General features: G+C 42.2%; 1 protein-coding gene and 1 pseudogene across 2 annotated transcripts in view; one reads left to right on the plus strand and one right to left on the minus strand.

Annotated features, from left to right (window-relative positions):
• The window catches only part of PPP4R3B (protein phosphatase 4 regulatory subunit 3B), a 46253-nt gene that overhangs the window by 14371 nt on the left and 15772 nt on the right, over positions 1-16110 (minus strand). The window contains exons 5-12 of one of the 2 annotated variants that reach the window (XM_044429671.1): positions 15722-15799; positions 14358-14474; positions 13128-13244; positions 11461-11610; positions 9803-9905; positions 5604-5645; positions 3508-3666; positions 1499-1668 (exon numbers count right to left, since the gene is read on the minus strand). In XM_044429671.1, the coding sequence (XP_044285606.1) occupies positions 1499-1668; positions 3508-3666; positions 5604-5645; positions 9803-9905; positions 11461-11610; positions 13128-13244; positions 14358-14474; positions 15722-15799 (936 nt within the window). The remainder of the gene's footprint in view (positions 1-1498; positions 1669-3507; positions 3667-5603; positions 5646-9802; positions 9906-11460; positions 11611-13127; positions 13245-14357; positions 14475-15721; positions 15800-16110) is intronic. The other variant, XM_044429672.1, reaches the window with a different exon arrangement.
• On the plus strand, positions 2209-2325 carry LOC123023237 (annotated as a pseudogene).

The following is a 16110-nucleotide window of genomic DNA, read 5'->3' on the forward strand; positions in this document are numbered from 1 at the left end:
CTAGCTGTATTCCAGGACATCAGTACAGAGTGTCTGCAAGATCCTGAAGAGTCTGGTCCCAAAGCAAGTCTCTGGCTCCCATGTCCTCAAAACCTGCACGCACTCCCAGGCCTTCCCTCTGACAGGAAGCCAAGTCTGACGGGAAGTGGTCCTGTCTGGAGGCCCCTTCGCATCCTACTGCCTGAAGAGTTCACCTGGGTGGTGACTAGTGCGAGGGGTGTCTCCAGAACTGACAAAGCTCACCTGATGTGAAACCCAATGCCTTTCCACACCAAGGCCTTTTAAATTTTTCAGGTGTTTGAGCACACCATCAAGTGAGTTCTGATAAATGGCTTTACATATGTTGGTGCTTCTAAAGTAGGTCTGTTTTATAGTTCTTCTGATTTATTAAGCTGTTAATTTTATTTTGTAATGGTTCAATTTTTATTTGTTAACTCTGCTGGGAGCTTTGAAAGCAGAAGGAAGGTATCTATGGTAAAATAACTAAATTCCATGTTCATCTGGAGTCAGGACCAGGACAATTCTTAGAGGGAGCAGGAGATGAACTGGAGACCCAAGTGATTGCTGGCACTGAGTGAACACGGCATTCACTTCCTGCAAAAGATGGAGGGACCAGGAGCCTGGCCAAGAGGAGAGGGAATGGTCCACTGCTCAGTCAGAACTGGCCACCATAGCTTATTTAAGCCACAGCAGTTTGCTTATGTTGCCAGGGAGCTCCAGGCACCATCAGACTAATTACCCGCCTGGATGCCACTTGTCAAACTGTCTGAAATGGGATGGAATGGCTTGTTTGAGGGGAAACCAATTCTCACACAAGCTATGGCATTTTGTTGCATTATTCCAGGGTTGTTTCCCCTACAAATGAGTCATGCCACCCAGGTTTGGAGGGTGTTGCCTGGATGGGAAATTCAGCAAAAGGTGTCCCAGCAGGCACCACATTTAAAACAAGCTACGGTGATGCACCTGACTGTGTGACCGGGACCTCTGACCCACTTTGCTCAAGCACCACAGCCCACGATGGATGAACCAGGACGCCCACAGGCACCAAACCAATCTGCCTACTCCAGCCCGGGCTGCGGCTTGCCACGCCATCTGACTCCAGGCAATGCTTCAGGGTCAAGCAACTCCACAGTGACGCATGATCTCTTGCGAAGTTACTTGAGGGCTGCTCAACCCTTGAACAACACCTGTTGCCCAGATTCACACAGCACAATCAATCATGTTCCAATGTTCCGAATGGCCACCTGCCTGCATGACAACCACAGCTTAAATAAGGAATGGCGAGCCCCAGCGATTCTGCAGAATGGCCCACTGCATTCCAGCAGCAATTGCTGATCCAGACCCACACCTCTGCCCCTATATTATATCTTTCACTGTTGCTTTTTACACACTTAACGTATAAGGCCTTTATGCTTTCAGAATGAATATATAAAATCCATGTATGCTTATATTTTATTTTAGAAGATGAGACTGAAAAATATGACCACAGAAAACTTACCACCCGGATGAATTCAAAAAGTTCAATGACTGCTGAATTCAAGAGGTTGTATCTAGTTCCATTATCCAAAAGAGCATTTATGACTGGCTCAAATAAGTTCCCTTTGGTGATATAACGATTATAAAATTCATCTTTTAGTCCAATTATCCTCCTCATGAAACGAAGGGCACCTGCAATGCCAATACACATTTTAGGAATGTCCTTACTTGTCCTCAAAAAAATCTTCACAGACCCTTTTCACATTATTTGCACTTGATCACTTATAGTGAGAGAAATGAGTGGTTCAGTTTAATGCTCGGTAGCAAAAAAAGTTGGACAAAGGTACATTTAACCAGGAATCTACAAATATGGTCACCATGGTGCCTAGGAATTTAGTTCTTCTATTAAGAATTGGCTGCATTCTCCAACCAGAAGAAGTCACAGAATTTTGTCTTTCCTTTTTGTATGTGTTAGTTTTTTCTTTATTAGCAAACTACATCACCAGACCAGTTTTTCCCCCTGTGCCCTTAATCCTGCTATTTCCCACAATCCTCTAATTGAGTGAGAGCTGGCGGGCAGCAGCCGTTGGATTTAATGCTTTCTTCTGCTACCCACAAGCCTGCATCTTAAGCAAGTTCTGCTCCTGCAGCTCTTTACTTCCCATTGCCTTCTACCATGAAGCTTGCTTTAAGCAGCCATTCTTTCACACTTTGAAAAGGTACTAGAAAATCAGAGCTTCTCGGTCTTTTGGCTGAGATCAAGTGTCGTATCTGTTCTTATCAGTTTAATCAGAGTTTATAAAACAGTAAACGGAAAAGCCTGGCTCTATTCAGAGTCAGTCAGCTCTTTCTCTGTCAATGTGTGTGGATTTTTAATTGCTGCTGGATCTGAGCTGGGAAAACCAGGGCTGTTTTGCAGGCAGGGAGTTCGCGTTCTTCAATTACATAGGGAGCTAACTGGGGTGGGGGGAACGGCAGTGTTTAACATCTAGAAAGATATACAGGGTTTCAGACTTGTTAAAGAGCAATGCCATTATATTTAATTCTGTGTCGGGGGAAGCAGGGTCCACTCTCCTGCTCACTGGACAGGAAGGCTGCACATTAGAGGTGCCACCCAGCCCAGATACATTTGACTTGCATCATCTCTGCAGAAACCACAAATAGAAAGCACAGGGAAATTATTCTGTATGAATCACAGTAAGAAAAACAGCCACTGACCAAGAGCACCCACTTCTCTTGCGTCCGTTTCAAATGGGATTTGCACAGAAAAGGCTTCCAAAGCATTTTACAAGGCACTGAGGCACTGCAGTGCTGATGCGGACAAGTCTAAGCACCTGCAAAGCCGGCTATGGAATGGTCCTGTGCGTGTGTGTGGAAAGGGAGTTGTGTTGTGGGGCTGCTGCAAGGCTCAACTGCACTGTGAGAATTCTGCAGGAGGAGCCGGCCACAAGCACCACAATCTGAGTCAGAGGTTCTGAGGAGCCAAAACATACACTGGGAAGTCCTTGGTCCTCCTCTCAGATGTGTGCTCTTAGCAGTTTTGTTCAAGTTTGGTCAGCTACTTATCCCAGGAAGACAAAATTAACACAATACAGGTCTGGAGCTACCACAGTGAGCATACTGAAAAGAAATTATGCCTATTTGCACAGTTCCTCTCATTTTACATAACCTATTCTCCCTTTGCCAATCATGGTAAGGGACAAGGACTGAAAAGGAGATAGCTCCACCTTTGACCACCGAAAATTTTATTCAGGATCTTTGATTTCTGAGTTTTTGCCAGACACTTCATACACATTTGTATTGCTCTCTCAAAACCTTAAGTCTAGAAACTAACTTTAAAAAAAAAAGCAGCTACAATTCTCAGGAAGTACTTTGGCAGTTTTTCTGTGTTCCCTTCCCAATTGCATCACATGCAAAAGTCCAGGATGCATTTTTTTCTACTGATGCACATCCACCACAAGATAGATGTAAATCAATAAACCACAGACCAACTGTACACGTCTAGAGGAGAACATCTGACTTGGTACTTACAGAGTGCTAAAAAGGTGTGTTTTGAATTCATCAGGACTAAAACTCTCCTCAGCAGATCCTTGTTCATAATGTAATTCTTGATGTGGTATGTGTGGTGTTCCACACAAAAAGTGAGTAGCTCCAAAATTAAGGCAAGCAACTGTGCTGTTTGATAGTTGTCTGAAAAATAAACAAAACTCATTGAGATGGAAAGAACCCCGTGGGCTGTTCTGCAAATGTCAAGGGCTACCAGAAATGTACTGGCCTTGGAGCAAAGCATTTGCTAAGCCAGATGTGCTGCGTTTTGTGGAGTAAACTGGAGAGAGACAACCCTGAATGAATCTTTGCTGGGATCCCAGACCGAGGAACACTGTATTTAAACCATTTTTACCCTACTTCTCTGACTATTTAAGGTGGCTCACTAATATCGATCTGCAGCTGCTGACAAAGGAGCCAGACATTTCTCCTGAAAGGCACAAGCATGTTTCTTCAAGGTCTTCTTCCAGAAGGTCTGGTGGCCACATCATGTCAAATGCTTAGAGTTTTGTTCAAAAGCCTATGTTGACACTGACTCTGTCCACAAGGTAACTAAATTTGCATGACTATTTATGTCTATATTCAGACAAGACATTCACCAATCCTCAATACTAGGAAGGATCAGGAATGAGCTGTGTGCATTTGCAATCCTGATTTGCTCAGATTATGTTGTCACACCTATAGTTTGTCAAACCAGGAAGTTCCTGTTCGAGCCAAGTGTGCAAAGACGCAACATAGGATCATGACTTGTCCCACTGGAGATTATGAGAATGCAGCTGCCTTCTCATGAACTCAAAATGCAATTCTCCCCTTTTCTGTTGTGTTGCGAATGCTTCATAATGTGACACATGTGCATGCAAGCTGTTCACAGAAGATAACCAAACCACAGACTGCCCAGGATAGTCAGCTCCTGCAATTTCCCCAAGTAAGAAAGCGTCCTGGAAACCATTGAGACCAGTGCTTCTTTTTCTGCTTTGAAATGTTTAATTCACACACCGCACTACAAGTATTTGGTGGTGAAGAACACAGCGGTGGCCGGCACTGAAGAGCCCTGTTCCCTGTCATGGCCTCATCTCCAACGCTTCCCTCCCCACGGCAGCCCGGCATCACCGCACAGGGCTGCCGGGCTGCCACAATGCGACAGGCTCACCCCTGCCACGTCAGGCAGGCTTCTAGGGCCCTTTACTCCAGAGCCTCTCCAAAGTACCTTTCCCTGCAGTGAGTGATTTTGACTGGCAATCCCACTGCGATGTTGGGTGTTCCTGCAGCTCAGCAGCAGAGTCTGTGTTTGTCATGTGGAAGGTTCAAGGCCCATTCCATGGCATTTTCAGGCAGGGCTGGAGAAGAACCCTGCCTGAAACCCCAGAGAGTGGCTACAGGCTAGATGAACCAGTGGTCCAACTTGGGAGAAGGCAGCTTCCATGCTCCTCTCATGAATAACAGGATGCTGCTGTAATGGCACATGCCGCTGTTAGCACCAGCGAAGCTAGGACAAATAATCAAGCTGCGCACCCTTAACAGCTAAACCACACATTCACACTGGTTCATTAGTTTTACTGCCTCTCCCAAAGGACTCCTGGGAACTGAAGTTCTGAGTGGGAAAATAAGGATATCCAACAATGTACCAAGCTAAAATTCTCACAAGTATTCAGAGAAATCATAACAGTGAAAACAATATGAAAATTATACCCTGTGTTAGTGTAAATATTGCCAATGTAGCAGGAGGGTACCTTAAGGGCAGCCCTCACTCCCCACCTACCAACAAACCAACTCTAATATCAATTCAAAGGTTAACATAACATTAGGAGAGTTACCGCCATATTCAAACCATAGTTTTTTTTAAATTATAAAATCTAAACTCTAATGTAAATGTACTATATATGTATAGAATATAAAAGCTGGATTCATTATACCACTTCAGCTAGTGACTTTTTGCATAACTGTGTGGCCAATTGTGTCCTCCTGGCTAGAAGAAAGCAGCAGCTATCGAGGAAGAGTTCCTAGGAACAGATAATTTCATCTGCATGCTGCATTTCGATTAAGCTTTTGAAGAAACATTACACAGAAAAACTTCCACCTACCTGGGCAAATTGTGTTACTCTTGTTGTTTCCAACTACAGCATCTTACAAAAAGTAAAAAGATTTAACACCATCAGTTGCTTATCTGCTTACGGTGGCACATGGCATACATTTCAAGACAAGAAGTATCCATTTTATTTCAGGGCTGGGCAATTTTGGACATGTATATTTACCAGTGAAAACCAGTGTGATCTAGCAATTAGTACTTAAACTTAGACTCTGGAGTCCTCACTCAGCTATGAAGTCACTGGGTGACTCTGGGTCAGTCACCGATTCTCGTCCTACCTCATACGGTTATTGTTGCAGAAAATAATAAGTAAGGCACCTACGAGTTTGCTTCCCTGCAGGAAAAAGGTGGGATACTGCAACTGGACGTTGTGTGATGGCTGGCTCCAAGGTCAGGGACAGGTGAGTAAAATGCTACAGTCCCAAAAGAAGTTGCCAAGCTACATTATGTTTCGCTTCCATCACTAAACATCACAACACTTTCAAACACTGGAGAGACGCTTAAGTCGTATTTAGTAACATGGATTCATTCTTGCGAGGAGCCCTTGGGGCTAAACAAGCTTTGGTCTTGGCATTACCCCACATGTCACTCCTCTTCATTCAAGCCCACGAGGAAGGGAAGCTGTCACTTTTAGACTAAGCAGAGTTCCTTTTGATGCCTGAATTCAGGGAACAATGATTTGTTTACACTATAATTAATAAGAACTCGACAGGATAAAACTGTGGTTTGAGATCCTCCTTTGTTCTCAAAGCACAGTTCCTGAAGTTTGAATGTTAAATAGAGATGTAGTTGATTTAAAATTGGAAACTGCTCTCTCTCAAGAGCTTGAAGATGAGGACAGCAGAGAACCTACAAACCAAAGGCTTCGTTTTTGTGCGAACTGATGCAATGTGTAAGATGAAGAGAACAGACTCAGATTGTAAAGAGAGACATTTAAGTGGTTCGCTTGGTTTCTGGGATTTTTATAAAGCGGCTGGCTGGCTTATTTTGGAGCGAAAACCCCAAGCTTGTTCCAGGGGTTGTTTAACTAACAATGGGTTGCTGTGCTGCTCAAACCCAGCAGACTGATTCCATTGTGGATCACAGAGACGCTCAATGAGAGAGGCAAAACCCTTTGCAGTTTGTGAGATTTCACTCCTGTCTCCATCAGTGACTGCCCTTCCACTGATGCCCAAGTGGCACTTTGGAGCGACTGTCAGTTATTTGCCACCTTCAAACAAAATGTCCCCAGATAATTGCACACGTGTCTTTCACTGGTGCACAAATGTGCAGTCACAGCCCTCTGACATGTATAGTCCATGGTCTTGTCAGTTGCAGCAGTCAAAAGGAGCAAACTCTGGTACTTAACACACAAGGAAACTGACTAGGCGAGACTGCAGGCAGGCAAATTTGCAACCACTTGCCAAGGGACTGGGGAGAGTGATACTATGGAGAGGAACAAAGGAGGGAAAGCAAAAGAAGTGGGTGCCCCAAAAAGTAGGAGGGGGGATAATATCTACTAAGTACTTACTTGCTACTTAGTATTTATTACTAAATAAGGTGCTCCTCTCACTTTTAAGTGTTGTACTAACACTCATCACTGTCCTGCTTCTGTTCAACACTTGCCCGAGTCTCCATGAAGTCTCAAAAGAGGAGTGATTGTACTGCATCTTTTCATAGCTCTCTTTTGCAGCAGTAATGGTGTGAGGTTTTGGGGTTCTTGTCGTTTTTTTTACAAAATATCTGTCCAAATGTACCTTTACTGCAAATTTTGCAGTGTTTTAATTGTAGGGGCTTTGTCCAGCCAAGGCACCTCACTTGAGATTTGAGGATACTTAGGAAGAAATGAAACTACCTGTGTCAGAGGTGCTATACAGTTTACAGGCTGATAAAATGTGGATGCAGAATATAAAGACGTGGGGGGAAAACCTTACACTCCCCTTTATTTATGGCTATGCTAATTCCCTGAACAGGCCAGGGGGCGCTTCATGGGCCTCCAAAGCTGCTTGGGCAAGCAACACATCAATCTTCTCCCCAGATTGAGAAAAAAGACTGTGCAACTTGCCATGTAGTTTGTAAAGTTCTCTCCCACTGCTCCAGAGGCTGTCAGCACACCCAGGTGTTAACCCCGCTTCCAGGGAGATGAGGGGTGACGCTGTTTCAGTACAGGAAACAATTTTGTCCTTACAGTGAAAGCCTTATGCAGAGAATCCGTGGGCAAAGCTGCTTCAAGGTACTTCTTTGGTGCTCTGCCTAACAAGCTGAAATCCTCGGCATACCTCGAAAAGATTATTCTGGCTTTTGGACACCAAGAATGTTTGCCACGGCACCTGCTGAACCTTAAAAATCTCCTTGCAGTTTTTTCCAGTTAAGGAATAACATTTTTGTGCAAGTTAAGTAAAAAGGAGCCATGAAAGGCAGGGAGGAAGGGGAAGCTACCAAACCCATTGAAGAGCACAATTTTCAGTACTTGGCAGTGACTGAAAAAGAGAACCTGTAACATTTCTACTTCTACAACAGTATTTTCCTGACTGTCTTCATATGGCACAGCAGCCCATTGTGAGTTACTAGCCATGGCAGGTTGTTATGCCACACTTCCCTGGACTTCTCTCTACAGGGAGGCTTGTTTTAGGGCTACAAACTATTCTAACAACCCAAGGCTTGTTGTAGTGGTTGTCTTCTCACAATGGATTGGAAATTAGATTGGACTGTCATCCAGTCCTAGCACAGTGATCCCACTGTGGGTCCAGGGGAGCACTGATCAAGATACTTGACAAAACTCCTGTGCTGCTCTTCCTGAACTCGGTCCTTGCCACTGCCAGTGACAGCTGCCCAACGAAGTCCAAGAGGCACTTTGGAGGGACTGTCACTGGCTTGCTCCTCCTGACCCCTTTCCATCTGCCACTGCTGCTTCTCCCTACCCCTCTAGAGACTTTTTGTGAAATCCCCCAGTGACAGTCCTCCCAAAGCACCCAGGTGGCACATTAGAAAAGTTCTCATCGTTTTCCACCTTTAAAAACATAACAACCAGAAATATGCACAAACATTTTAATATTTTTTGCCAGTGGGCCCCTACAAGGAGATGCAGAAATATGCATCTTTGACTATTCAAAATGCAAAGTCTTGCCTGGCCAATGTCCTAGTAAGTCTTTTTTGTCAAAGTGCAGGAGGCAACATCCATAGGTATTGACAGAAATCACGCTGCAAACAGGTTATTTTGTTTTTAATTGACAACTATCAAATGGAGATTTGTGAAGAGAAAAAGCAAAGCCAGAATGGAAACTCTGCTCACAAAAGGAACTGACAATTACATGTCCTCCTTTTGGGTGTGATCTTTTAGTTTTGTAGTATTGCCCGCACAGGTTTCCATCCCCTTCACCTCCTCCATACTTTCCTAGCCTCTAGGTACTCTGGAAAGTTAAATAAGGTGGGTGCAAACCTGAACTTTGCCAGGAGACAGTCACCAGGACAATGACTAGGCAAGCCTTCACGCATTTTAGACAGAAATACAGACCACAACATTTACAAAAATATTTGTACATATTTCTCATGCCCACCCTTTTTTAGGTGGCAAACTAGTAAGAACTGCTATAATGCCCTGCCTAGGCACTCTGGCAGTTATCAGCTAGCATCACACACTGGCTCCAAAAGAAAAGGGGGTGGCGAATGTGACAGTGCGGCCCAAAAGAAGGTGATGATTGACCAAGCAGAGATGACAAGACAGGTTCAACTACTAAGTCTCCTGGAATACTGGTGGGATACTAAGGGGGAAGGAGTGAGGGACAAACCATGACAAACTTGATAAAATGTCAGACACATTTGTGGGTTGTTCCACAAACAACCCACTGTGTGGTTTATTCACAGGACAGGTTGTTGTGTCATACAAACTCACCCTCTGACAATTAACTAGCCATTAGCTGTATTCCAGTGGAACATTAAACCATTATTTAACACTACAGGATTGAGTGTATACGCATCCCATCTGGCAAGCTCATAAAGAGACTAGAACCATCTGCTCGGTCTTCAACTAACCAAAGTTATTTATTCTGAACCAAGAACTGTGCGGGACGGGCGGGGCGGGGGGGAGCCAGCCACAGTGTGAAGTATGCTTGCTTCTCTAAACTATAGTTAAGCACAGTTTTGTATAGGTTTGGACATAAGCGAATGCTGTTCGTTGAAAATAAAAGATAAACTTCTTCTCATAGCTGGTCTTACCTTTATCATTTTTGTCCTCTGATGTGTTTGCTAGAAGAGGAGCAGTGAGGACATGCATACAATGGTTGTAGAAAAAATTGAGAAATTCACTTTTTTCAGTTTTCTGGAACACAGAATATTCAGTAAATTAGCAAGTATTAAAAGAGCCTGTGAACTCATGCAGCTCACAAGTATGAACACACCAACAGACAGAAATAAATCATGTTGCATCCAATGCTTAAATAATGCACACTCAGAAGAACTGAAAGACACCTCTGTAAGATCTGGATGTTCTCATCTCTTGAAGAGAGGTGGCTGACAAGCAAAGCTTGAGCCTTAGTAACAGTAGCTATGGAACTCCCTCCACTTATTTTCTGTACTGAATGCAAACCGTTGATCTTCATGCACCATGTAATGCTATTTTTTTTTGTTTTCCTGGGTTTTGGGTTTTAGAGGCTGAATGATTTTAAATGGTTCTTGAGTAAGTGGTTCCTCTTAATTTTCCTCTTTACATTATTCTACTGAGAGCAGCTTTAAATGTGCTGTGAGCTGTCTTACAAACTGCATAAGGAATGGTAGGATCAAAATATTTAATATTAGTGGGTGAAATATTAGAATCCATTGACCAATGGACTGGAAGCTGGTGGCAAGATGAATCCCTTTCCCATATGCATGTCCTCAAAATTTGTCCCAGCAGATTGGTGGGTTTTTCAGGACAGGCTTGAAGGGTTATCCAGAACTGAAGGGGAGGAAGGGAAAATCCTGTTTCATAAGCCGAAGTCCACTCATGTGACATTCCATGTTACTCAATCTTCAGATGAAACAATGCAAGCATTCTGATTTAAAAGTGTCTGCTAAAAATGTCACACACATATATGTGACATCTTTTCCTGCCCAGTCACAATGGTAGAAGGAAGTTGCATCATGCTTTCTTCTTACTCCTCAATAAGCTTCTGTGCTTGTAGGTTAAGAAATGGCAACTTGTCTAGCTAGTAAGCTTCACATTTTGCTTCAGAACATGAACTTGTACCTTTAAGCTGAACTCTGAACACTTTCTATGGCTCCAAAGTGGAATGCAAAACTTTGTACTGATGTCTACACATATTCGGATATTTTGTCTATAATGGTGTCACTCATGCCCACTTAAATGGTGCTATTGTTGTTGTTTACATTTCTATACAGCTCATAGCTGAAGCTCTCTGGGCAGTTTGTAACAATGATCATAGAATCATTCATTTAAGTCGCCCATCCAGATTCTAACCACACCTGACCCTGCTTGGCTTCCAAGATTAAGCAGGATGGGCAGCAGTCATCATAGCAAAACTCATAATTTGATCGAAAGATGGGAAGCGCTCCCCCACCCCGACCAAACACAACTCTTTTAACAGGCATCGCCTGAACTCAACACAAAATGGTGTGTGAAAAACTGAAGCCATTTGAAAAGCCATGCACATAGACTAACAAAATCCACTTATGTCATGCTGTAGGAACTGTCTTTCAGACATAAAACTACAAATATAAATTCATGTACAACAAGCAGATACATAAAAAACATGCTTCAAAGTGCACTGCCAAGAAATGCAAAGTCACTATGCATAAATAGCACAGGAGTTACAAAGTGTGCCAAAAGACAAGTAGACTGTATTCAACATGTTTCTTAGACAGTAAAGTTTCTTTACCCCTTTCCATTTTCTTACATTAGCTGTGGCCAACATGTTCTCAGGATCGATTAGTGTACGTAAGAGCCCCATTAACTGAACAGCTCCCCCAAGCTCGGGGTCAGTGTCACAGATCATTTGCTCAATGACTACATTTATGAGGAGGATGTCCTGAAATAAATAAGACAAGTTTGACATTCTACTTTCAGGTATTTAACAAAAGTAGCTCTCCCCTCCAAGAAAAATCCCCTAACACTTCTTAGTTTTACTTCTCTTTAAGGGTACTGCTTTAGCCACCCTTCTTAGTGAGGTTTTCCTCTTGGTAAAAGGGAGCTGATTAAGTTTTCATCATTGTAATAATTCTCAAATGTGTTCACACCCACAAATCTGTTTACTGCTTTGTGTCCTGCTTCAAATTTTAATAATCTATGATTTTGTGTACTGTGACCTGGCTCACACAAAATAGTAATACATGGGTTGTTTTGTCCATGTATTGTTGGGGTTGTGCGACTGTGTACGCGTCCATGAATTGTTGGGGCTGTATGAGACTGTGTACAGATGCACACTTTATACCCAGTTTCATCAACAAACCATGGGTTTAATAACCAAGAGTTCTGGCTTCAGAAGTCACATTCCAAGGCACACACCTAGGTAGGTGGTGAAAGCGGATGCAAAGCAAATGTAATGAGATTTCAGGAAGCAACATGGTCATTTGCTCTCTCACACACAGTCTTAAATAACTATGGCCTGTTTAGAGAGTGACCCATTACTCATGATCTGGATGCATATGCTTAAGAAACACACGTGGCCTAAAGTGAATGCTATTCACATTTAACCAGCCAATGGGAAACTTAGCAGGCTTGCCATTAACTATTTAAATGTGAATGCACCATAAAACTTCAAATTGCTCCAAATTTCTACAAATTATGTGCAAATTGCACAAAAGAAAAGTGGAAGTCTTATAAAGGGTGAATGCTAAATTACTGGGACCGTTTAGCTTTAGTGCCTCCTTTTGTTTTGAGATTAACAGGCGTATTACTATTATTGTCAGTTATAATTCAGAGAAGAAAAAACGCATACACTGAAAGTGTTCAAGCTAAAAAGACAAACATGCTCAAGGCAGGCAAACACCAGGTCGTAACATATGGACCATCATCTGCACCCTTTGCACCCTTAAAAGTGATGGTTTGAAATAGGTCTGCTTATCAGCTGACTAGAATTTCAACTCAGCATCCCTGGTTCAAATATAAAGCTAACTGGGAGATTTTTAAATATGAAATGAAACTCTACAAGGTCACCTTCACATCTATATGGGCAAAGCAACAGGAAAGCCTGTGAGCCTAATACTTTGCTCAGGCTTTTGCAGGTTTGCTCACATAGTGCTACACCATGGCTGTACATTATGTATGAACTGACAAAATACAATTTCATCTTTGATATCTCCAATTTCTTTTTCTCCTATCTGGTCATTACTGTAACTGTAACAACTGAGGCATCCTTTCATCTCAGTTCCAAATACCATTAAGAATAGAGGCTTAAATTCTCAAACTTACACTGCTGGGTGGGGAGTGCCACGTTTTGAGGGAGATTAATATTTTGCATTGCTAGAGTAAGGGCTCTGGTTCTAGGAATAGCTATTAGTTTTGTAAGTTTAACCATGTCAAGTAAAACTGCTGCATTTTTCTTACGTCATCGCTCTGCTGGGCTTCTTGCATCACAAATTCCCGGACCATGGATGGACTGAATTCTACCAGATAAGAAAATATATCTGTAGCAGCAGACCTAACTTGCAAATCATCCATGCCCTGAAATAAAAATCAAATCAACTTAATGAAAATGCAGCATTTCAGTTGGAGTAATGTCACAGAAATTGAAAAATGGTGAAGTTCCTATTTCAAATATGCAAAATGCCAGTAAGTATTTCTGTATGATACAAAAGCATTTCACATAATCTTTGAGAGTATTAAACTAATAGCCATGCTTTGGACAGCTGTTCCCTCCCCCGCACCCTGCCCAAACTTCCTATTTTAAAAAAGCCTTAACATTTTAAGTTCAAGCTGCTAAAGCTACATATATATTTTGTGATTTTTACAATATAATTTGTGATTTTTACAAGACGATATAACAAGGACAAGGAGCAGAAAGTGTTATTCTACGTGACAGATACTTCAAGGTTAACATTAAACAATCCCCTCCTAGTGCATACACACAAATGTGTAGCAACTTGCTTATTTACTATTAAGCTTATACTCCATGTTATTAGCCCCACAGGGCTCTCGAAGTGGATTACAACAGAAATAGGAAAAGGCAAATGTTCAGTGTTTATGACACGAGGGTTGGAATGTCTGAGAAAAAGGGTTGTCCAGATGCAACAAAATAATTAAATGAGCCAGGAAATTTGTGGATAACTATGCATGCTATAAGGGACTGCAGGTGGCGCAGTGATTTCAACCGCTGTGCTGCTGTGCTGGTAGATTGAAAGGTCGTCGGTTCGACTCTGTACAACAGGGTGAGCTCCCGTTGCTCTGTCCCAGCTCCTGCCAACCTTGCAGTTTGAAAGCATGCAAATGCAAGTAGATAAAAAGGTACCACTTTGGTGGGCAGGTAACAGCGTTCCGTGCACTTCGGTGTTTAGTCATGCCGGCCACATGACCACAGAGACTGTCTGTGGACAAACGCTGGCTCCCTCGGCTAGGAAACGGACATGAGCACTGCCCCCAGGAGTCAGGCATGACTGGACTTAACGTCAAGGGGAAACCTTTACCTTTATGCATGCTATTTTTTTCAAATGCTCTGCATGCCTTATAGAATGCCTTTAGTATCTGAAAATCTACAGATGATCTGAAACCCTGAAATAACTGAAAATATCAAATCAAACTTCTGAAACAACTCACAATCCTCCCTGGGGTTAAGCTTACCATTACTATTTCAAGAGCCGGAAGAATTCCTAACTTTGCCAAAGTTTTGAAAAATGTATCTCTGTTCTGAGGTTGTAATGTCTGAGAAAAAGCACAGAACTCCTTGAAGAAATTAACCTGCAAAAGGCAACATAATAATGAAGTGTTAGTACACTAAACTTAACATAATGCAGCTACTGTTTTCAAAACAATCTGTTATGAAGTACAAAGAACACATTTCTTTTTCAGGCAATAAAGGCAAGCAAAGTAGCAAACTAGTATCATGGAAATAATGTTTCATGCTCTCCCCTTGTTTAACTTCCTCTTCCCCCGTGCCTGTTGAAGATACTTAGGACCCAACTTGCATCTGGAGCTCCTGAATAATCAATTGTCCTATGAGATCTATTCAACAATGCCCATCTGCTAGTGAAATGGACTCCACCACTGGAACCAATTCCTTTTCCCTTACGCAGCCTCTCAAATCTGTTCTGTGAGGTTAGAGGACCCTCCAGCGAGGACTAAAGGAAATTCCCACTGTGTGAGTGGTTGTCTGTCCATGTAGCCCTGTACAATTAAGAACTTTTCAAAATGTTGCAATAGGACAATGAGGTGAACAATGAGGTGGAATCTACTTCTTTCAACATTTTGAAAAACATTAGGGTTAAATGGATTAAGCTGGAGAACTACTTACTGGTGCAATGAAACATGTCTGAATCGCTGTTGTATTTTATATTTCCAAAAGGAAGGAGCCAACACTCTCTTTTTTCTAGTTCCAGGGTAGCTCCAGGTCCACCCTGTAACCACCATGTGCCCATAGAGTCTAATTTGAACTCCTGTAGGCCCCTTCCTCAGATTTTGAAAAGAAAGATATTGTAACTTCGCCAGTGTGTTGGGTTCCCCTGTATCTTCCCTCTGCTTTTAAAAATGCTTTGTCTGATGAAGAGCTCTTGTGATCAAAAAAACTTGCATATTTTTTGCAATCTCTGGGTTAGCTTAATATATGTATTACATAGATTTACATTAATATGGACTTTGGAAAAAGAAAATGCACTTCAGCAGTGATGTAAAACTATGCATGTGACAGTTCTGACTCATTAACTTTTACTGTGCAGTTTAAAAACTTTTAAATACCTCTAAAGAACAGTGTGAAGGTACAGCTGAGTGCTTTTTTTTTGGTTCTTTTCACTCTCTTGCTGTATATTACTTTGTAGTATAGACCTGCATATATATTCAAGTATTTAATTAAATTGGATATCTTGCCCTGTTCCACAGAACCCTTGAAATTGTCACATTTTAAAAACAAACAGAAATTAGGGTGGCAGTGCACTTGGAGGGCTGAAGAATATACAGCTTTCCTGAGTTAAAAAGCACTTAAACAGTCTTACCAGTTCACGCCTTTTATCATCATCAGTAGCTTCGTCAGTTAGTTGTGCAAAAACTTCAGACAAAAACTTTTCGTCTTCCTGTAGGATACAGTAACATCATTACAAAGTATCAACACAAATGTTTTATTTTTATAGATGTCATACAAAATCAGGACTTCTACTGTTGCAATTGTAGGTATGTCATGAATGGAGCCGGCTGGAGCCAGGGGTCAGACTAGATGGTCCAGGAGACCCCTTCTGACTCACTCTGTTCTATGTTTCTAATTGATTCAATGACCTGGTTCTCATGACAACCCAGAGAATGGTTCGAGCACAGGCTGTTTTTTTCAGGAGAACCCTACACTATGGTTTAACTATGGAATACTAACCACGAACAACCCAATGTTCAA

Source organism: Varanus komodoensis, unplaced genomic scaffold (assembly GCF_004798865.1).
Source record: "Varanus komodoensis strain SLA01 unplaced genomic scaffold, ASM479886v1 scaffold2, whole genome shotgun sequence".
In the NCBI taxonomy this organism is placed as follows: Eukaryota; Metazoa; Chordata; class Lepidosauria; order Squamata; family Varanidae; genus Varanus; species Varanus komodoensis.